Source organism: Schistocerca nitens, chromosome 2, assembly GCF_023898315.1.
Source record: "Schistocerca nitens isolate TAMUIC-IGC-003100 chromosome 2, iqSchNite1.1, whole genome shotgun sequence".
Taxonomy (NCBI): domain Eukaryota; kingdom Metazoa; phylum Arthropoda; class Insecta; order Orthoptera; family Acrididae; genus Schistocerca; species Schistocerca nitens.
Window position 1 is genome coordinate 510,783,891 of NC_064615.1, and position 24,510 is coordinate 510,808,400.

General features: G+C 40.1%; 1 protein-coding gene across 4 annotated transcripts in view; it reads left to right on the plus strand.

Moving 5' to 3' along the window:
• LOC126236491 (uncharacterized) overlaps positions 1-24,510 on the plus strand; it is a 149,799-nt gene that overhangs the window by 124,205 nt on the left and 1,084 nt on the right. For 3 of the 4 annotated variants that reach the window (XM_049945844.1, XM_049945845.1, XM_049945846.1), the window contains exon 13: positions 16,933-17,044. The exons of the other annotated variant lie outside the window; for it this stretch is intronic. In XM_049945844.1, the coding sequence (XP_049801801.1) occupies positions 16,933-17,044 (112 nt within the window). The remainder of the gene's footprint in view (positions 1-16,932; positions 17,045-24,510) is intronic. 4 annotated transcript variants of the gene reach the window in all.

The following is a 24,510-nucleotide window of genomic DNA, read 5'->3' on the forward strand; positions in this document are numbered from 1 at the left end:
TCTAAGTTCTAGGGGACTTATGACCACAGCAGTTGAGTCCCATAGTGCTCAGAGCCATTTGAACTATTTTTCTCTTTCAGTCATCTTGATTGTGTACTGCACAAACCCAACAGTCCTGGTGTCTCTGTGTGTCTCATGTCTATCCTGCATCATCTCTCTCTTTCATTGCACTAGTGTACACCTGCTGTCTCCCTGTGAGCCAACAACTAACTTTCCCCAACCCTCCCTCCCATTCCCTGCCTCCGTTATCACCTCACCCATTCCATCAGACACCACCACTCACCTCTAGTCTACCCGCCGAACACACACACACTCTCTCTCTCTCTCTCTCTCTCTCTCTCTCTCTCTCTCTCTCTCTCTCTGTGTGTGTGTGTGTGTGTGTGTGTGTGTGTGTGTGTGTGTCTGTGTCTGTGTCTGTGTACACAATACCTCCACTATTGAGTGAATTGTTCTCTGTACTCCTAAATCACTTGTATGCAGATACAGTAGTGACATGTCAGCTTGTTATGATTAAATATCTGACATTGTATCTCTAAACGACTACTTTTTAAAGAAATGTAACAATAACCAATTAGGGAGAAATGAGAAATTTACAGAATGAAATTTTCACAATGTAGTTGAGTGTTCACTGATATGAAACATCTTGGCAGATTAAAACTGTGTGCCGGACGAGTCTCAAACTCAAAATATTTGCCTCCTGTGGGCAATTGCTCTACCAAGTGAGCTACTCATGACCACCCTCACAGCTTTACTTTCTTCAGTACCTCATCTCTTTCCTTCCAAACTTCATGCAAGTTCTTCTGCAAAACTTGTAGGACTAGTGCTCCTAAAAGTAAGGATAAAACACTTACCTTTCATTTTTGAGACTTGGTGCTGCACATAGTTTTAACCTCCCAGGAAGTTTAAAGAAAAATTTAGTATGCTTAAAGTTAGTATTTTGAAAAACTGAAATCAAATGATGATCCATTTTTTAAGAGATTTATAAAAGGCGGATTATTTGTTTGAAAGTTAAGAATTTCCCCACCTTACATTATTTTTAAACTAGTATCCTACATGTTTGGTGATTCTGTTTGTGCAGTTTCAGCCTTTTTTAATTCTGTGGAATATTGGTGTTACTCTCATTTTTCTTCCTGGTGACAGTGTATGAATGGCACACAATAAGTAACGTAAAAGATGTGTTTCTCAGCCAGTTTTGGTTTAAAGAATGCAGAATTTGTTGTGAGGCATCATGGAATATTCCCACCTCAGCCCCTGTAGTTTATAAAGTTCTGATAGTTGACGGTGCTACTTGTAGCCTTCAAAATAGTGTCTATAATGTAGGTGCTTTCCAAGCAGAGAGCTGTAAGTGATTTTCGTTTGGCAGAAAACCAGAGCATTGTAGATATTAATAGACATTTGCAGAATGTTGACAGGTACCTGGCAGTGAACAAAAGCATGGTGAGTCTTTGCCAGGATCGTGCAAACCTGTCGGATCGCTAGCGTGCCGGCTGGCCACACACAGCTGTGACTTTTGCAGTGTTGAACATGCAAACACACTCATTCGAGATGATTGATGTATCACAATGAAACACCTCGCTGCACAAAAGGATGTCTCTATTGGTAGTGTTGTCACACTCGTCCACTAGTTACTCAAAGGTGTGTGCCTGCTGGGTTCCTTGCTGCCTAACAGAAGAGCATAAAGAGCAATGAAGGACCATATGAGCCAAGCTGCTAGTGTGATATGAGGTTGATTGTGACAATTTTTTCTCAAACATCATCACAGGCAGTGAAACATGGGTTCATCACTGTGACGTAGAAACAAACATCACCTTTAGCCAGTAAAGTCATGGCGGGGGTCTCCTGGGTCTCTGAAGAGGTAATTCTGTTTGATGTGTTCCCCCCTGCCCCTCATGGTGAAATGATCAACTCTGAAGTGTATTGTGCTACCTCCAGGAAATTGAAGAAATTAATTCAGTGTGTTTGTCACCACAGAAATGCAACAAACTTCTCCTTCTCCATGACATATCAAGGCCTCACACAAGTTTACACATCCGAGAGGAGATCACAAAACACCCTTAGATTGTTTTTCCTCATCCACCCTACAGCACAGTTCTTGCACCTTCCGAGTTCCATCTGTTTGGCCCAATGAAGGATGCACACTGTGGGAAGCAGTACATGGCTGATGGGGAGGTTATTGATGTCAACCAATAGAGTGCTACCATGCAGGCACGCAGGCCCTCCAAGTAAGGTGGTGTAAGGCCGTCACATTGAACAACAATTATGTTTAAAAATATGATTTTTTAAACCAGAAAAGTGGGGAATAATATGGTGTATTGAAATCCTAAGTAGAAGCAACCTGCTTGTAGGGAAAAAGAAAGTATTGCATTTCTTATTGGATACCCGTCATATTTTCTTTTGTATTGTAAATAAACACACATGAACATTCAGTATATTCTGCCATATTTAACTTATAGGAGTGATCCTTGTTGTTTTAATTCATATCACAGCATACCCTTTGTAAAAATGTAATGATAAACTTCTCTTACATTTCCCTTATGTATCTTGCAGAAGGGCATCTATCATTACAGTGACACTATGTGCAAATATAGAACTTCCTCAAAACATTGTGTTTCCATAACATATCGGAATGTCATTAGCTATAAAACTATATCGTGAAGGTTATGTTCCGGACATTAAATCTCTCACCAATTATCTCGGAACAACTACCGAAACTTTGTTGGTGGAATGAATATCCATCCTGCATTGTATATGATGACATTGTGACCTTTTTTTGGGAGAGGATGAAGGAGGTTTGAATAATGAAGATTGTGTTTGTATAATGAATGAAGATAGACAAAAGACGAGACAAATTAGAAAGAGAGGAGAGGTGCTGCAACGAAAAGGGGTGATGTATGCATTTAGAGTTGCATCCACCTATCTGCTAAACCAAGGTTTCATGCTTTTCACTGAGCCAAGATGACAGTGTACTAATATCAATTCACAATTTGATATTATATGGCATGCTAAGTGTTTACAATGGGAGAAAAGAGTGATTAGCAGATTTTTTATAAATTTTTTTGTGGAGAGCTAACAGTGATTCGCAGAAATGACCTAAACAGGACTGTTGACATACCTTTACCATGTTGTTGGAATTTAACCCTACTGGAGACAACAATAAACTAAACATTGCTTTGTAGACAGTATCCTGTGGGAATGTAATGGTGTGTCTCGGGAAGATGTATTCAATATCATCCTTACTGTGGCTCTCATTTTTTCAAGTTCAATTTTTTCTTTGTGATACCCCAAGGTTGATACCATTGCACAAAAAAGTATTGTGCGTGATTTGGCCTACATAGGAAAAGAGAGAGGGATGCCTCACAGTTCCCATATTTGAAGAAAAAGAAAGACAAATCACTCAAGAACTTATTTATCTTTAACCTAAAAATATTTTTATGAATCAGCTGATTAACTAGTAAGTTTATTTCTTTCTGCTTAACTATAACTATTGTTGTTTTGTCTTTGTTTAATAGCTAGATGTAGAGGGTCAAATCATTCACAATGTGGAGGGTTGATGAAATGTACGAAGGTACTACATACAACATTTATGAGGCATAAATTTGCTGCTAAAATCAATTATTCTTTGATAAAGTTCCTTTTTATGCCCTGGAAACTCATGCCAGTACTCAGATACAACCTGAAGAATACACTGCTTCTGTTTCTTGTATTTTGTAGTCCTCCTTGAGCTAGACACATCTACATCTACATCGATACTCTGCAAATCACATTTAATTGCCTGGCAGAGAGTTCATCGAACCACCTTCACAATTATCTATTATTCCAATCTCGTATAGCGCGTGGAAAGAACGAATACCTATATCTTTCTGTACGAGCTTGGATTTTATCGTGCTGATCGTTTCTCCCTATGTAGGTCCGTGTCAACAAAATATTCTTGCATTCGGAGGAGAAAGTTGGTGATTGTACTTTCGTGAGAAGATTCCATAGGAACGAAAAACGCCTTTCTTTTAATGATGTCCAGCCCAAATCCTGTATCATTTCAGTGACACTCTCTCCCATATTTCGTGATAATACAAAACGAATACAGTCGAATGGAAAAACTGGTAGAAGCCGACCTCGGGGAAGATCAGTTTGGATTCCGTAGAAATATTGGAACACGTGAGGCAATACTAACCTTACGACTTTTCTTAGAAGGAAGATTAAGGAAAGGCAAACCTACGTTTCTAGCATTTGTGGACTTAGAGAAAGCTTTTGACAACGTTAACTGGAATACTCTCTTTCAAATTCTGAAGGTGGCAGGGGTAAAATACAGGGAGCGAAAAGCTATTTACAATTTGTACAGAAACCAGATGGCAGTTATAACAGTCGAGGGACATGAAAGGGAAGCAGTGGTTGGGAAGGGAGTGAGACAGGGTTGTAGCCTCTCCCCGATGTTATTCAATCTGTATATTGAGCAAGCAGTAAAGGAAGCAAAAGAAAAATTCGGAGTAGGTATTAAAATTCATGGAGAAGAAGTAAAAACTTTGAGGTTCGCCGATGACATTGTAATTCTGTCAGAGACAGCAAAGGACTTGGAAGAGCTGTTGAACGGAATGGACAGTGTCTTGAAAGGAGGATATAAGATGAACATCAACAAAAGCAAAACGAGGATAATGGAATGTAGTCTAATTAAGTCGGGTGATGCTGAGGGAATTAGATTAGGAAATGAGACACTTAAAGTAGTAAAGGAGTTTTGCTATTTGGGGAGCAAAATAACTGATGATGGTCGAAGTAGAGAGGATATCAAATGTAGACTGGCAATGGCAAGGAAAGTGTTTTTGAAGAAGAGAAATTTGTTAACATCAAGTATAGGTTTAAGTGTGAGGAAGTCGTTTCTGAAAGTATCTGTATGGAGTGTAGCCATGTATGGAAGTGAAACATGGACGATAAATAGTTTGGACAAGAAGAGAATAGAGGCTTTTGAAATGTGGTGCTACAGAAGAATGTTGAAGATTAGATGGGTAGATCACATAACTAATGAGGAGGTATTGAATAGAATTGGGGAGAAGAGGAGTTTGTGTCACAACTTGACTAGAAGAAGGGATCGGTTGGTAGGACATGTTCTGAGGCATCAAGGGAGCACAAATTTAGTGTTGGAGGGCAGCGTGTAGGGTAAAAATCGTAGAGGGAGACCAAGAGATGAATACACTAAGCAGATTCAGAAGGATGTAGGTTGCAGTAGGTACTGGGAGATGAAGAAACTTCCACAGGATAGTGTAGCATGGAGAGCTGCATCAAACCAGTCTCAGGACTGAAGACTACAACAACAACAACAACAACAACAACAACACAAAACGAGCTGCCCTTCTTTGAACTTTTTCAATGTGCTCCGTCAGTCCTATCTGGTAAGGATCCCACACCGTGCAGCCGTATTCTAAAAGAGGGCGGACAAGTATAGTGTAGGCAGTCTCCTTAGAAGATCTGTTACAATTGCTAAGTGTCCTGCCAATAAAACGCAGTCTTTGGTTAGCCTTCCCCACAACATTTTGTATGTGTTCCTTCCAATTAAGTGGTTTGCAATTGTAATTCCTGGGTATTTAGTTGAATTTACAGCCTTTAGATTTGACTGATTTATCGTGTAACCGAAGTTTAACGAATTACTTTTATCACATATGGATGACCTCACACTTTTCGTTATTTAGGGTCAAGTGCCAATTTTCGCACCATTCGGATATCTTTTCTAAATCTTTTGCACTTCGTTTTGATCTTCTGATGACTTTACTAGTCGATAAACGACAACATCATCTGCAAACAATCTAAGATGGCTGCTGAGATCGTTTCCCAAATCGTTTATATAGATAAGGAACAGCAAAGGGCCTATAACACTAGCTTGGGCAATGCCAGAAATCACTTCTGTTTTATTCGATGACTTTCCGTTACTACGAACTGTGACCTCTCCGACAGGAAATCACAAATCCAGTCACATGACTGAGATGATATTCCATAAGCACGCAATTTCACTACAAGCGGTTTGTGTGGTACAGTGTCAAAAGCCTTCCAGAAATCCAGAATTATGGAATCAACCTGAAATCCCTTGTCAATAGCACTCAACACTTCATGCAAATAAAGAGCTAGTTGTGTTTCACAAGAACGATGTTTTCTAAACCCATGTTGCCTGTGTGTCAATAGACCATTTTCTTCGAGGTAATTCATAATATTTGAACACAATATATGTTCCAAAAATCCTGCTGCATATCGACGCTAATGATATGGGCCTGTAATTAAGTGGATTACTTCTACTACATTTCTTGAATATTGGTGTGACCTGTGCAGCTTTCCAGTCTTTTGGTACGGATATTTCGTTGAGCGAATGGCTGTATATGGTTGTTAAGTATGGAACTAATGCATCAGCATACTCTGAAAGGAACCTAACTGGTATACAGTCTGGACCAGAAGACTTGCTTTTAGTAAGTGATTCAAGTTGATTCACTATGTCAAGGATATTTACTTCTACATTATTCATGAGGCAGCTATTCTTGATTTCTATTCTGTAATATTTACTTCATTTTCTTTTGTGAAGGCATTTCGGAAGGCTGTGTTTAGTAACTCAGCTTCGGCAGCACTGTCTTTGATAGTATGTACATTGCTATTGCACATACTTCACATACAACCAGAATCTCTTCGGATTTTCTGCCAGGTTTCGAGACAAAATTTCGCTGTGGAAACTGTTATAATCATCTCACATTGAAGTCCACGCTAAATTTCGAGCTTCTGTAAAAGACAGCCAATCTTGTGGATTTTGCGTCTGTTTAAATTTGGTATGTTTGTTTTGTTGTTTCTGCAACAGTGTTCCAACCCGTTTTGTGTACCAAGGAGGATCAGCTCCATCGCTTGTTAATTTATTTGATATAAATCTCTCAATTGCTGCCAATACTATTTCTTTGAATTCAAGCCACATCTGGTCTGCACTTATATTATTAATTTGGAAGAAGGAGTGGAGATTATCTCTCAGGAAGGCTTCAAGTGAATTTTTATCTGCTTCTTTGAATAGGTATATTTTACATCTATTTTTTGAGGTTATGGAGGTTACAATATTCAATCTCGCTATGACAGCCCTGTGTTCACTAATCCCTGTATCCATTTTGATGCTCGTTATTAACTCAGGATTATTTGTTGCTAAGAGGTCAAGTGTGTTTTCACAACCGTTTACTATTCTCGTTAGCTCATGAACTAACTGTTCGAAATAATTTTCAGTGAATATGTTTAGCACAATTTCAGATGATGTTTTATGCATACCTCAAGAACTGAACATGTTTTTTCGCCAACATATCGAGGGCAAATTAAAGTCACCACCAACTACAATCATATGAGTCGACTACGTGTTTGAAATCAAACTTAAGTTTTCTTTGAACCTTTTAGCAACTGTATCATCTGAATTGGGAGGTCGGCAAAAGGATCCAGTTATTGTTTTATTCTGATTACCAACAATGACCTCTGCCCATACTAACTGACAGTAACTATCTGTTTTGATTTTTTGACTAGATAAACTACTTCTAACAGCAACAAACATGCCACCGCCAACTGGTTTCGCCTATCTTTTTGGAACACCGTTAGGTTCTTTGTAAAAATTTTGGCTGAGCTTATTCCTGACTGTAGCCAGCTTTCAGTGCCTATAACGATTTGAGCATCAGTGCTTTCTATTAGCACTTGGAACTCTGGTACTTTCCCAACACAGCTATGACAATTTACAACTGTTATACCGATGGTTCCTGTATCAACGATCTTCCTGTGTTCGGCCTGCACCCCTAGTGACTGAAGCCCTTCTTGTGTTTTCCTGAGACCCTCTAACCTAAAAAACCGCCCAATCCACACCACACAGCCCTTGCTACCCATGTAGCCGCCTTCTGTGTATAGTGTACACCTGACTTATTCAGCGGAACCCGAAACCCAACCACCCTTTGGTGCAAGTCGAGGAACTTGCAGCCTACACAGTCGCAGAACCGTCTGAGCCTCTAATTCAGACCCTCCACTCAGCTTTGTACCAGAGATCCGCAATTGGTCCTGTCGACTATGCTGCAAATGGTCAGCTCTGCTTTCATGTTGCAAGCAAGACTGGCAGCCTTTATCACTTCTGTTAGCCGCTCGAAACCAGAGAGAATCTCTTCTGGTCCAAAGTGACACACATCATTGGTACTGATGTGAGCAACCACCTGCAATTGGCTGCACCCTGTGCTCTTCATGGTATCCGGGAGGACCCGTTCCACATCTGGATTGACTCCACTGGGTACGCACACGGAGAGCACATTGGTTTTCTTTCCCTTCTTGGCACCATGTCCCTAACGTTGGAGCTCCCAACTATCAATAATCCCACCCTCTGTGCTTGTTCAGATCCTGCAGGCTGAGAGGTTTCCTCTGAAACAGGACAGGCGACAGCATGTGGCTCAGCGACAGTGTCAGCCACAGACAGCACCTGGAACCTGTTTGTCAGACAAACCCAGGAGGCCTTATGTGCGGCCATCTGGGAAGTCTTTCACTGCCTGCTACACCCCGGGCGACCTCCCACTTGACCACAGGTGAGGGGTCAACCACAGTGTGAGCAGTAACTGGGCTGGCCACTGGTGAGGACCGATCGGAGGACTTGGACGTGCTGAACATCTGTTGGATCGCCACGGCCGGCCCACAACAGTGGTGCCCATCCACTGCAGCTGCAAGCTGTGTAACCAAGGCCATCACAGCCTGGAGCTGAGAGCGAAGTGTCACCAACTCGACTCACATCCACACACAACAATCGCAGTCCCTGCCCAAACTAAAGACCATGGAAAACTGAACTATACAGATAAACGGACTATCGGCACATGCTGCACAACTCTACTGTAGACCCTGACGAAAATGCAGGAACTGTGTCTAATAAATTAGATTAATATGCAGATATTCAAAAACCTACCTACCGAAGCAGTCAGGTGAAACTAAATAATTCGCTCCTGATAGGAACTTGTAATATGTCACAAAATCGGTTTACTTTCCGATGCAGACGAAAACACGAGAACTGTAGCTGTTAGATATTAAATTAACTTGCAGAAACTCAAGAAACTAAACTATTGAAGCACACAGATGAAACTATAAAACTCGCTTCTGGTTAGGAACTCACAAATGTCACAAAATCAGTTACTTCCCTGTTGCTGCTTGTGTCTCGGCTGGCTGCTACTGCCTGATTGACTGACTGGCTGACTAACGCCAACAAGCAGTCACTAACTTTCAAAACAAACAACTATTAACTCGTGCTACGGAAATCTACTGTAGACCTTAACAAAAACGCAGGAACTGTGTCTAATAAATTAGATTAATATGCAGAGTTTCAAAAACCTAACTACTGAAGCACTCAGGTGAAACTAAATTATTCGCCCAGATTAGGAACTTGTAATATGTCAAAAAATTGGTTTACTTTCTGATGCATACAAAAATGCTAGAACTGTGGCTATTATATATTAAATAAACATGCAGAAACTCAAGAAACTAAACTATTAAAGCACACAGATGATGATATAAAATTCGCTCCTGGTTAGGAAAAATCTGTTACTTCCCTGTTGCTGCTTGTGTCTCGACCACCTGCTATTGACCTCCCTCAGCCAGATTGTTCACAACTTTGTTTAATAGCTAGATGTAGAGCATCAGATCATTCACAACTTTGTTTAATAGCTAGATGTAGAGAATTTATGAAATCTTTATTTTTGTGCCACTGTGAAGGGCTTGTGTAGTCACTCAAAACAAATCTGACAAAAAATACTCTTATTTTATAAGAAACTAACTGTTCTGTGGTATTATTGACAATTTGATTGGTTTCTATTTGAATCCATTTAATAATTTTGTCTGATGGGTGAATTCAGTAAATTACTATTTTAATTTTCAGTCAGAAGACCAGTTGCGATGGCCAAGGCAGCAGTTGTTGTAAATGATTTTCAGTTTTGTAAAGCCAGATGAGAGTTATCACAATCTACACCATGTTCCATATGAAATTTTTAAAGAACTTGTAATCCAAAAATAGTGCTTTGCTTTCAGAAAGGGCACATAACCATGCTTTGACTTACATAGGAAGTAGGAAAATATGGGGCACAGAACCATGCTTCGACATACATAATGAGTAGGAAAATATGAATATCACAATTTTTTTATTCTTTTTGTACTCATAATTCAAATTTGTCAAGCAATATAAACATTTTCAATAGCTTTTGTCATCCATATTACATATTGGATAGCCCCTGGAGCGCAGGAAGATATTCTACGAGATGATGCTGCAACAAGATGTATCACAATTAATGCTATTACTTTAGTATAATACCCCGTAGGCTGCAGGTATCTCAGAGGAGACTAGGGTGGGCAGGTGGCTAGGGCGGGACAGGGGTTGTGTCTGGCGGGACTGGTAGAGAGAGGTGGGATGCAGAAAGTGGGGTTGGAGCGAATAGCTGGTAGCTAGGAGGGAGGTAGCAGGTTTGCTGGCTAGAAAAGTTGGAGGGAGGGGTGGCAGTTGCAATGGCTAGACATGCAATACCCGGGTACTGGACACAGGATGCAGTGCACGACAAAGGTGATGTGGAGATGTGTATTGGGAGGGGATGACAGGGCAGGCGAAGGGGAAACTGTTGTGCAAAGCATGTGGAGACAATGGCTTACTGAAGACTGAGGTCAGGATTGTTACACGAGCAAAGGATATGTTGCTAGAATAATTCTCATTTGCGTAGTTCAGATAAGCTGTTAGTGGAGAGGCATGTGAAGCAGCCACTGAACGCGAGCGTGTAGTGCCACTCGGTGATTAACTTTGTTCTTAGCCACAGTTTGGTTTTGGCCATTCATTCTGGTGAACAGTTGTTTGTTTGTCAGTGGCTGCTGTCATAGGTGGCCCTGCCTTCAATGGGATAGGATAAGCCTGTGACAGGACTGGAGTAACAAGTGCTCAGTGGTTGGATGGGTAAGTTGTGCTCTGTGGAGTTCCACAGGGATATGACCCCTGTGGCAAGGGGTTGGGAGTGGAAGTGCCTAGGACCAGGATGTTGTGAAGTTGTCTGGGTGATAAAAAACCACTTTAGGAGGGGTTGGAATGATCTTGGCTAGGACGGCCCTCATTACTGGGTATGATGATAGATAACACAGGCCAACAAAAAACTTTTGCTAGGTAAACATTTTTCACAAAGTCTGTAATGTTTCTTTGCTGTTTTTTAATCACAAATTCACCACAAATATAACAAAAACAGTCAGCAGAGTTTTTACAACTATGAGTAGACATTGTACTGAACACATGTACAGGAAACGGGAAAGTGAGGTTAGGTTGACAGTAAACGAAATACCATCTGTTAACACAAAAATAGAATCTGCCTTTTTTTTGCCAGCAAATGTTTTTCAGCAGTGCTACCAATGTCATCTACATTCATTATACCTCCTTTTTAAATTATTTTAACTATATAAAAGCTGTTAAATTCTTTAAAAAATCACTTAAATTTAATAAATTTAACTGTAAAATGCGAAGAAATGGTGGGTGATACAGTTTATTAAGTATCATATTTGGTTTCCCACCCTATAAAACATAAGAGTAAAGTATTTTCAGCAAAAAAGTTTTTCCATCATTTGCCTGTGTAATCAGTGCTCTCATGAAGGATATTGTTCAGTTGTTTCAGTCGAATCATAAAACTGAAAGCATCATTCAGCAAGAGTTTGATATACAACTCTTGCCAGCTCTTTCCCATTGTAACTCGAACAACTGAAATATGTGAAGGATTACTGGCATTAAGTTAGTTATAGACTTTTGTTTCCTTTCATTTTTGAATATATTTTTATCTAAAATTTATTTTTTAAGTATACAAATACACAGCTTATTGAATTACTGTGTGGCTCAACTGGTACCCGGTCCTATTTGGCATGAAGAATTCATTACTGCAAATGATACATTCCAACAGGCTTGAGATTTCCCGATATGCTGAAGTGCTTCACACAGTATCAATGTTGCTGGAACCATCACATGATATTGACTCATATGACTCCAGTGCAAGAGATATGAACTAGCCACTGCCACGGTCTATTGCTCTGATTTAAATTAGACAGTTTTCTGAAACACAGGAGGAAGTAGAATTAAATTCTATCATCTTACAAACTGTCATTCTATTTGAAGAGGTTTGTAATAAACATTATCATACATGTATGGATATCATATAAAACATTAGTGCTGCTTTTTAAAATAAAGGTAACATTCAAAAACAGAAATAATGTACTTCAAAAAACATTAGTTGATTCAGAACCCAGATCAGTATTTTATTTGGTTATAAGAGACAGTTATGACTTACTAAGTGGATAGCAAATGAGAAATTCAGTTGCTGTTCATGTATTAGAATATTGCGTAAAAACGTTACCAATTTGTAATCAGCTTTAGAACATGATGGTGCTTTCAGATGAAACAAGAAGGAAAATTTATCCACAATGAAAGGTCTAACAAAGGAAATACATCGTATCAAACTGACTAATTGTTATTGTGAAAATAAATTACAGTGACAAGACCCTTCATGGAGATGGTACTAACAGATGTCACTAGATTGCGCAGCGGGCAAAAGTTAGAGAATGGGACTGAATTGTAACTGTGATCTTTTATTTATGTAGTAGTTGGCATTTTGCATATGACTGGCACACTATACAGTATTGCAGTCTATTGTTCTCAGTTGCTCCAGCTCAGCTGAGTGAGCATTAGGATGATTGCGGGTAGGGGAGCAGTGAGCGAGCAACAAACTTCATTGTGTTACCAGCCATGGGAATCTATACCACATAGTTTGGCTTTTTATGAACATCTATCACTTTTAAACTACAGTTTGGCTGAATCCATTTGTAGTGGACTCAAACTGATTTTAAAATTGAACAATTACTCACCAATAGTATACATTTCTGCAGGAGACGGTAAAAGTCTTGATAGAGGTCAGTGGCATACTTGCGTGTTTCTTGCTGTAATGTTGTCGACACCATGATGTGTGAGGATACTGAAAGGGGATGTGTCAGCTGGTTCTACACAGCCAATAGGAGAGCAGCGGGCAGGTAATATGTTTGGAAGCAAGAGATGTTGGTATTCTCCTGTCAGTGTAGATGTGAAGTCTGATACGTATTCAGAAAATAACAACTGTATTCTCAGGTCCCACTGTAACAACTACTCCAGAAATAGCTACATATTCGGAAGAAACAGCCAAACTTTTGCGATAACAAAGATATAAATTTCACAGCTGTGCTATTAGGTGTGCAAATATAATAAAGGGTACATAAATAAAGAGATTAATAGAAATCAGTTATTTTCAATTAACACCCAAATTTTGGATTTTTATAGTTTCTCTCCTTTGAGTCCATTTTAACGTGAACTTAACTTCCATGTAGTTGAGATCTACACATTCCTGTTAGGTGCTTCTTCTTCTGATGCTGCAAAACTTATCATTCTTGACCGTGTAGGTAATGTAATCTTCATTTATCGGACCTCTTCCTTATATACAGGCATCACTCGTGACATGACGTTTACGTATTGCGCCGAAGATAACTGAATAGCTTCTTAGTTTTGTTCCAACAATAATTATTATTCAGACAACACAAATGGCTACCACACACATCTTACAAAAAAAGTCTTCTTCACTTGAGAACTAAAGACAGAGTCTCTCTATTAATTGACAAAAATAACTGAAAGGAGTTTTTTTAATCATTTGTTATTTGCCTTCTGGCGTAGCAAAATGTATCTTTATTGATGCTTACAGTGGCCGTGCTAATAATTATTATCATTGGTTTTAAATTTTTGTCATAGCATGTTGGGTCTTTTCCTTACTTACCTATACATAGGGGGATGGTGATAATTAAGAATAGTTATATCACAGAATGCAGGGTTTGTAAGAAAAATAGGTAGAAGAGAAAATGGCGTGAAAATTAACATAAGCCATTTCCTTTTGTTTATTTTATTTCTCCTCGTATTATCAACATGCAGACAATCAATAAATGGTGTAAGTTTACAATAGATGTAATGTTAACTTTTTGGCAGATACTTTGTATTAGTTTGTAATTTTGATTAGTCTGAATCTGTTCATAATAAATTTTTCTCAAGGAGCCTCTTAAAGAAAAGGGAGTTCGTCTTTACTCAGGTAAATACGATATTTTATTTAGTTGTATAGGTGGTAAAATTGTGACATGGAATGTGTAAATTGAACAAAATCTGTACAAGTCATAATATGTGTGTATTTATATGACCACATATAAGTGGTCAGATCAGTTGTTGAGTACTTACTTCTGTTTGTCAGACATGTAATTTCCATGAAAAATTGTTAAGGAGTTGTATAACTGTGTATTTTATTCCTTTTTGTGTAAAAGTTAAATTCACTCAAGGATAGTATGCCTTTAGTATTGTACTTGTGAATATCTCTCCTGCTCTGAAACTGAAATGGATTGTTGATCAAATTTCATCAATAATTATAAAATGTAATATGAGGCTCTGGTTAATACCCTCGAGTGCTTAAACAGATGTCTACATGATTTACACCTGTGAACTGCACAAATTTCTTTAAGTACTTTAGTTTGTATGAAGAACACTTTTATATCTTAAATGAGGAATTACTCCAAAATATCCCATAGTACATCATTGTTGTTGTGGTCTTCAGTCCAGAGACTGGTTTGATGCAGCTCTCCAAGCTACTCTATCCTGTGCAAGCTTCTTCATCTCCCAGTACCTACTGTAGCCTACATCCTTCTGAATCTGCTTAGTGTATTCATCTCTTGGTCTCCCTCTATGATTTTTACCCTCCACGCTGCCCTCCAATACTAAATTGGTGATCCCTTGATGCCTCAGAATATGCCCTACCAACCAAATGAGAAGCAGCTGTATGAATATCAAGAGCTCAGATGGAAAACCCATCCAAGCAAAGTGGGGAAAGCAGAAAGGTGGAAGGAGTATACAGAGGATCTATACAATGGTGATGTACTTAAAGGCAATATGGAAATGGAAGAGGATGTAGATGAAGATGAAATGGGAGGTATGATACTGCATGAAGAATTTGACAGAGCACTGAAAGACCTAAGTTGAAACAAGGCCCCAGGAGTAGACAACATTCCATTAGAACTACTGATAGCCTTTGGAGAGCCTGCCATGACAAAACTCTTCCATCTGGTGAGCAAGATGCATCAGACAGGTGAAATACCCTCAGACTTCAAGAAGAATTGAATAATTCCAATCCTAAAGAAAGCAGGTGTTGACATGTGTGAAAATTACCGAACTATTAGTTTAATAAGTCACGGTTGCAAAATAATAACACAAATTCTTTAGAGACGAATGGGAAAACTGGTAGAATTCAACCTCGGGGAAGATCAGTTTGGATTCCATAGAAATGTTGGAACACGTGAGGCAATACTGACCCTACAACTTGTCTTGCAAGATAGGTTAAGGAAAGGCAAACCTACGTTTGTAGCGTTTATAGACTGAGAGAAAGCTTTTGAAAATGTTGAATGGAAAAATCTATTTCAAATTCTGAAGGAGATGGGGGTAAATTACTGGGAGCAAGAGGCTATTTACAATTTGTGCAGAAACCAGATGGCAGTCATAAGAGTCAAGGGGCATGAAAGGGAAGCAGTGGTTGAGAAGGGAGTGAGACAGGGTTGTCCCTTATCCCTGATGTTATTCAGTCTGTATATTGAGCAAGCAGTAAAGGAAACAAAAGAAAACTTTGGAGTAGGAATTAGAATCCATGGAGAAGAAATAAAAAACTTTAAGATTTGCCACCAACATCATAATTTTGTCAGAGACAGCAAAGGACCTGGAAGAGCAGCTGAATGGAGTGGACAGTGTCTTGAAAGGAGCGTATAAGATGAACATCAACAAAATCAAAACGAGGATAATGGAATGTAGTCGAATTAAATCAGATGATGCTGGGAGAATCAGATTAGGAAATGAGACGCTTAAAGTAGTAAATGAGTTTTGTTATTTGGGGAGCAAAATAACTGATGATGGTCGGAGTAGAGAGGATATAAAATGTCGGCTGGCAATGGCAAGGAAAGCATTTCTGAAGAAGAAAAATTTGTTGACATAATGTATAGATTTAAGTGTCAGGCAGTCTTTCCTAATAGTATTTGTATGGAGTGTAGTCATGTTTGGAAGTGAAACATGGATGATAAACAGTTTCAACAAGAATAGAATAGAAGCTTTCAAAATGTGGAGCTACAGAAGAATGTTGTAGATTCGATGGGTGGATCACGTAACTAATGAGGAGGTACTGAATAGAATTGGGGAGAAGGGGAATTTGTGGCACAACTTGACTAGAAGAAGAGATCGGTTGGTAGAACACATTCTGAGGCATCAAGGGATCACCAATTTAGTACTGGAGGGAAGTGTGGAGGGTAAAAATCATAGAGGGAGACCAAGAGATGAATATGCTAAGCAGATTCAGAAGGCTGTAGGTTGCAGTTGTTACTCGGGGATGAAGAGGTTTGCATAGGATAGAGAAGCATGGAGAGCTGTATCAAACCAGTCTCTGGACTGAAGACCACACAACAACATGTTTCATCAAGTCTTCTGTATAGCTTTTTGCACCACAAATTTACATTAGTATGTACGCTCAGAACCTTCATTTCTGCACTGTTTATTATTTCTTGCTAGGGGTGGCATATTTTTGACATTGCAAAAGTCTATCTAGTTTGTGAAAAAAACAGTATTAAATCTGTTTCCGTAGTAGCTTTTTTTACATTTGTCTATAAAGTATATCTAAATAGCATTAACCCTTAGTTTTTTTTTAGTTTGTGCTCGTACTTTGTGTAGTCAGTAAGCAATAATATAATTCAGAGCATTGTTTATTTTTTATTTCTGCAGGTGAGAAACAAAGATGAAATAGTACTATAAATTATTCTTTGTTCACAGTAAGGGAAATTTTCATCATTTTGATTAAAACGTTCATGCAATGTTGTTAACTCTTTCAGGTTGGTAAATTCTATGATCCGGCATAAGAAACATTTTGCTCGTGTTTGTCCGTACATAGTTGCAGATATATTAACTATTTTTCAGAAGTTTACTATACACCAAGCAGTGAGGGTGAGTTCTGTACCCGTACTTGTTTATTTCTATGTTTTTCTTACCTTTCAACAATATTGAAAAGGGTAGATAATAATTCATCGTAAAGATGAAATGTTGAGCCACACACTAGCACAATGGAAAGACTGTTACACATTTAGATTTTTTCTAAAGGCTTCTTCAGAAAAGAAAACACACACGAATTCACAGAAGGCCACACCTTACACACACAACTGCTATACGTTGCCGCTCAGGCCAAAATGCAGCTGTCACATTGAACAAAGCAGCAATCTGGTGTAGGGTGAGGAGGGGGTGGGGATAGCAGGGTACAAGTGGGCGGAGACAAGGGGGCTGTCTGGCAGAGTACACAGGGACTAGATTGTGGCAGGGCAACATGGCCAGGTGCAGCATCAGGAGGCAGTGGAGATAGAGGGGTTGGAGGGAAATAGGATGCAGGAAGGAAAGGGGCAGAGAAGGAAAAAATTGGTGGGGACAAAAACAATTGGGTGAAGGATGTGGGAACAACGCGTTACCGCAGATTGAGGCCAGGATGATTTTGGGAGCAGAGAATATGTTGTAAGGATAACTCCCATCTGTACAATTCAGATAAGGTGGTGGTGGAGGGGAGGGTTGAGATGGCCCTGGTTGTGAAACAGCCATTGATATCAAGCATGCTATGTTCAGCTAGTGAAGGTAGCAGAGGATCAAGTAGGTAAAAAGATGAGGGCTAGTAGAAATCCTTGGGTAACAGAAGAAATATTGAATTTAATTGATGAAAGGAGAAAATATAAAAATGCAGTAAATGAAGCAGGCAAAAAGGAATACAAATGTCTCAAAAATGAGATCGACAGGAAGTGCAAAATGGCTAAGCAGGGATGGCTAGAGGACAAATGTAAGGATATAGAGGCTTATCTCACTAGGGGTAAGATAGATACTGCCTACAGGAAAATTAAAGAGACCTTTGGAGATAAGAGAACCACTTGTATGAACATCAAGAGTTCAGATGGAAACCCAGTTCTAAGCAAAGAAGGGAAAGCAGAAAGGTGGAAGGAGTATATAGAGGGTCTATACAAGGGCGATGTACTTGAGGACAATATTATGGAAATGGAAGAGGATGTAGATGAAGATGAAATGGGAGATACGATACTGCGTGAAGAGTTTGACAGAGCACTGAAAGACCTGAATCGAAACAAGGCCCCCGGAGTAGACAACATTCCATTGGAACTACTGACGGCCTTGGGAGAGCCAGTCCTGACAAAACTCTACCATCTGGTGAGCAAGATGTATGAAACAGACGAAATACCCTCAGACTTGAAGAAGAATATAATAATTCCAATCCCAAAGAAAGCAGGTGTTGACAGATGTGAGAATTACCGAACAATCAGTTTAATAAGCCACAGCTGCAAAATACTAACACGAATTCTTTACAGACGAATGGAAAAACTAGTAGAAGCCAACCTCGGGGAAGATCAGTTTGGATTCCGTAGAAATACTGGAACACGTGAGGCAATACTGACCTTACGACTTATCTTAGAAGAAAGATTAAGGAAAGGCAAACCTACGTTTCTAGCATTTGTGGACTTAGAGAAAGCTTTTGACAATGTTGACTGGAATACTCTCTTTCAAATTCTAAAGGTGGCAGGGGTAAAATACAGGGAGCGAAAGGCTATTTACAATTTGTACAGAAACCAGATGGCAGTTATAAGAATCGAGGGACATGAAAGGGAAGCAGTGGTTGGGAAGGGAGTAAGACAGGGTTGTAGCCTCTCCCCGATGTTATTCAATCTGTATATTGAGCAAGCAGTAAAGGAAACAAAAGAAAAATTCGGAGTAGGTATTAAAATCCATGGAGAAGAAATAAAAACTTTGAGGTTCGCCGATGACATTGTAATTCTGTCAGAGACAGCAAAGGACTTGGAAGAGCAGTTGAACGGAATGGATGGTGTCTTGAAGGGAGGGTATAAGATCAACAAAAGCAAAACGAGGATAATGGAATGTAGTCGAATTAAGTCGGGTGATGTTGAGGGTATTAGACTAGGAAATGAGACACTTAAAGTAGTAAAGGAGTTTTGCTATTTGGGGAGCAAAATAACTGATGATGGTCGAAGTAGAGAAGATATAAAATGTAGACTGGCAATGGGAAGGAAAGCGTTTCTGAAGAAGAGAAATTTGTTAACATCGAGTATAGATTTAAATGTCAGGAAGTCATTTCTGAAAGTATTTGTATGGAGTGTAGCCATGTATGGAAGTGAAACATGGATGGTAAATAGTTTGGACAAGAAGAGAATAGAAGCTTTTGAAATGTGATGCTACAGAAGAATGCTGAAGATTAGATGGGTAGATCACATAACTAATGAGGAGGTACTGAATAGGATTGGGGAGAAGAGGAGTTTGTGGCACAACTTGACCAGATGAAGGGATCGGTTGGTAGGACATGTTCTGAGGCATCAAGGGATCACCAATTTAGTATTGGAGGGCAGCGTGGAGGGTAAAAATCGTAGGGGGAGACCAAGAGATGAATACACTAAGCAGATTCAGAAGGATGTAGGTTGCAGTAGGTACTGGGAGATGAAGAAGCTTGCACAGGATAGATTAGCATGGAGAGCTGCATCAAACCAGTCTCAGGACTGAAGACCACAACAAAAACATGTTCAGCTACATGTTGAGCCACAGGGTGGTTCACTTTGCTCTTGGTCACATCTTGGCTCTCGTCATTTATCCTGATCGTCAGCTGGTTGGTAGTCATACCAATATAAATAGCTGTGCAAGGATTGCAACAGCTGGTATATGACATGGCTGCTTTCACAGGTGGTCTCACCTGTAATGGTGTATGATAATCCTATTACAGGACTGGAATTAGGAAGTGCTAGGTGGATGGATTGGACAGGTCTTTCACCTGGGTCTTCCACAGTTATGTGATCCTTGTGCAAGGGTTGGTATTGAGAGTGACTTAGGGGTGGATTAAGATGTGGAGGTTGGGTTGATGACAGAACACCTCTTCACGAGGGATGGGAAGGATCTTGGCTAGAATGGCCCTTATTTCAGGACATAATGGTATGTAATCAAAGCCCAGATGAAAGATATGGTTCAGTTGCACTAGACTAGGGTGGTACTGTGCTGTTTCTCGGGGGTGGTGGGAGGATTGTGGTTGCGTGTGGATACAGCATGAGAAATTGTTTGCAGACTAGGTCTGGGGGATAGTGCCTGTCTGTGAAGGCCTTTGTGAGGTCTTCACCATAATGGATAAGGGAGTTCCTGTCACTGCAGATACTGCCCAGGGACCAACAAGGATGATTGGCTACAGCTAAGCTGGGACCAAGGGCAAAGTGGACCATCCTGTGGCACAACATGCAGCTGAACGTAACATGTTTGATTTCATTGGTGGCTTCACTATCCGGATCCTTCCCTCCACTAGCAGCTTTTCTGAACTGCGCAGATGGGCGTTATCCTTACAATTTGTTTTCTGCCTCCGAAAGTATCCAGGCCTCAGCCTATGGTAATCTACTGTTCCTTCACCCTCTACTGAATACCTTCTGGCACCTGTGTACCACATCTCCTCCTAGTTCACATCCCCCTCACCCTCACCGTGCATTACTATCTTCCAATGCACCCACTGGTCTTTTTCCCCTGTCTGTTCCTCTCCTTTCCACTCTCCCATTTCCCCTCTCCTTTCCCTCACGGTTTCCCAAAGGTGCACCTGGCAGTGTTGTCCTGCTGCAATCTATCCCCTACATGTTCCACCAGATAATGCTCTTTTCTCCCACTGCCCGTACATTCCTAACCCCCTTCCCGTTCGTCATCCCAGTCTGGATTGTTGCCTTCTTTCAACACAACATTTGCCTTCTTGCTTGAGAGGCTGGAGGTAGCAGTCAGTGTGTGCAAGATATGGTTATTTGTGTGAATGTGTGTGTGTTTTTTTTTTTATTTCTGAAGAAGGCTTTGGCTGAAAGCTAATGTGTGACAGTCTTTTCATTGTGCCTATCTGCAACTCAATGTGTTATCTTTACATTGAATGGCAATCTACCCTTTTCAATATTGTTGATGTTTGAACTAGGACTTTCCATTGCTTGTTTCATTCTTACCTTTTTAATGTGTTAGTGGTTGAATCTTCTTGCATACAGCTATTCTGTGAGTTATAAATATTTGGCAAACAATCTTCTTTGAATTATGAATGCAATTTAAATCTGTTTTACAGTAAAAATCTACATGAATCATCCACCAAGACAAGTATATTTAAGGTTATAGAGTTATTTGTATGTGAATCTTATTTTATTACCATTCATAAATCTCATGACCTGTTTTTAGTTGTAAATATAATAGTTGCTGGTGGCACTTTAAGTGGAACTGAATGTAACACAACAATCACTAATGACTATTTCCATATTTCTGCATGATGTCAGTCCTGTTAAGAACCACTTTAATAAGTGTTACATCAACTGTTTGTAATTCCAAAGAAAGACACCTGTATCAGTGTTGGTGTTTTTTATGTTTGTGGAACATCTGCTTCTGGTGCATTCGGGCTGCTGCCTTCTCATTCAGGTGGTGTGGTGTGGAAATAGACCCATATTTGAACAAGCAAGGTTCAAATCCCTACTCAGACATTCATATTTAAAAACTTTCTGGCAAATTAAACCTGTGTGCCAGTCCAATACTCAAACTTGACCCCTTTGCCTTTTTCAGATAAGTGCACTACTGGCTGAACTATTCAAGCATGACTCATGACCCACCCTCACAGCTTTACGTCCACCAGTAACTCATTCTGGATCCATATGTAGGTTTGCTATGATTTCCGTCAACCACACAAGGCAAAGTGCATGAGGATTCTTTTAACTAGGTCATACACAACTCCTATCCCTGCCTTTATCCGACTGAGCTGTATAATGGAATAGAAAAAATGGCAATTAAAGGGGCTAGTAAAAAGTTGTTTGCATTTTTGCCTCACTGTTGTGTTGTGTTATCACTCTAGTCTTAAGTCAGCAGTTGTCACAAACCTTTGGAAAAATAGCATATTTGCTTCAGCACATGTATACCAGCAGCCTTAGTAATCAAACAACACTGTAGTGAAGTAGAAGCTGTAGTTCTGTCGTGGAACCTAAGCAAGCTCAGGCAGTGGCAACTGTGTGAACAAGTGCAGTTCTGCCACATAAACTGTCAGCAGTAGATGTCTCCTTGGTAATCATTAGTTTGTTAGGATGACACTTGGATGATTGCCTCAGTACAAATGGCACTATCACAATTTAAAAGTGACAAGCTAAGACACAGGCAGTTACGACAGAAGATGATCAGTCATTCTCTTCCCAGCCAGCATTTTGCTTATTCTACTGTATATACTGAGTTGCTTGTGAATTATTCTACACTATATATTGAGTTGCTTGTGAACTCTTATGTCAATGTTGCAAAAAGGTATGATCATCTCTCCTTGCCTACTCATTCGCTTCCATCATTGCTTTCCTCTTATCCCACTGACTGTCACTTTCAGCTGCTACTCTGTATTTAGTCACAGTATTTTTGTAGTCCATCAATGAAAAATCAAGGATGGAATGTAACAATATTACGAAAAGGAAAGTTGCTACTCACCATATAGTGGAGATGCTGAGTCGCAGATAGGCACAACAAAAAGATTCTCATTTCAGGGCACTACGAGAGGTAATGACGAGAGGTAATCGAAACCCTGGTGGAGAATGTAATGTCCTGCCCACTATCCTTCCCACTCCTCCCACAGTGCTATTCTGCCATCCACAATATACTTGTCCATCCTTACACAATCTCTGCTCCCAATCCCTTAGCTCATGGCTTGTACCCCTGTAATAGACGTAGATGCAAGACCTGTCCCGTACATACTCCCACCACCACCACCACCACCACCACCACCACCTACTCCAGTCCAGTCACTAACATCACCTATCCCGTCAAAGGTAAGGCTACCTGTGAAACCAGTCATGTAATCTACAAGCTAGACTGCAGCCACCGTGCTGGTTCTATGTGGGCATGACAACCAACAAGCTGTCTGGCCGCATGAATGGCCACTGACAAACTGGGGCCAAGAAACAAGTGGACCATCCTGTTGCTGAACACGCTGCCAGACGTGATATCTTTCATTTCAATGACTGCTTCACAGCCTGTGCCATATGGATCCGTCCCACCAACACCAGCTTTTCTGAATTGCTCAGGCGGGAACTTTCTCTGCAATACATCCTATGTTCCTGTAACCATCTTGGCCTCAACCTTTGTTAGTCACTGTCCTCACCCATCCAGCCCCTTCCCAGTTCCCATTACAATTCTACACGGCCGTCATTCTACCATCACACCCAGTCTCTTTATTTCTCTTCTTTTCCGCTACTTCCTTCCCCCTCCCCCTTCCAACCTCTCTTCAGCCCTCTGTCTAACCTGCGCACTTCTCTGTCCACCACCCCCACCATACTATCCCTCCCCCTCCCTGCCCCAGCCTCCTCCTTACCCCCAGTGAGTCACCACTCCTATCATGCACTAGTGCTGCTGCTCTCCGTGTGGTTTCAGTTGCTGAGACTGCAGTTGTGTGTGTGAGTTGTGTGTGTGTGTGTGTGTGTGTGTGTGTGTGTGTGGTCTATTGTTGATGAAGGCATTAACGGCTGAGACTGCAGTTGTGTGTGTGAGTTGTGTTTGCGTGCGTGTGTGTGTGTGCCTGTGTGTGTGTGTGTGTGTGTGGGTGTGTGTGTGTGTGTGGTCTATTGTTGACGAAGGCATTAACGGCTGAAAGCTTTAATTGTGAGAATCGTTTTGTTGTGCCTTTCTGCGACTCCTCATCTACACTATATGGTAAATAGCAACTTTCCTTTTCATAATATTGTTATTTTTGTAGTCCCATGCCTATGTCTTCTGATTGCAGTCTCAAAAAATTAAAATTTTTCCATGCAGCTGTAAATAGCTCCATAACAAATTTCAGCAGTGCAAAAATTAATGTGTATTCCATATGATTTTAACCTTCACTTAGTACCAATAATTCTTGGTAACTGATAAATCCCTTTCATTCAGAATTACAACTGAATATGCACTGAGATGACAAAAGTCCAGGATACCTCTTAGTATTGTATTGTACCTCTTTTGCACTGTTTAGTGCAGCAACTTGACATGGCATGAACTCAACAAGTTGTGGGAAGACCCTTGCAGAAATATTGAGCCATACTGCTTGTATAACCTTCCATAATTTGCAAAATTGTTGCCAGTGCAGTATTTTGTGCATGAAATGATCTCTCAGGTATGTCCCATAAACGTTCCATGGGATTCATGTTGGGAGATCTGCTTGGCTAAATCATTCACTTGAATTGTCCAGAATGTTCTTCAAACCAATTGTGAACAGTTGTGCCTCAGTGGCATGGTTCATTGTCAACCATAAAAATGAAGTCCATTAATGACTGTAAATGGACTCCAAGTAGCCCAGCATAATCATTTTGAGTCAATAATTGGTTCAGTTATGTCAGAGGGCCAAGTCCATTCAGTGTAAACACAGC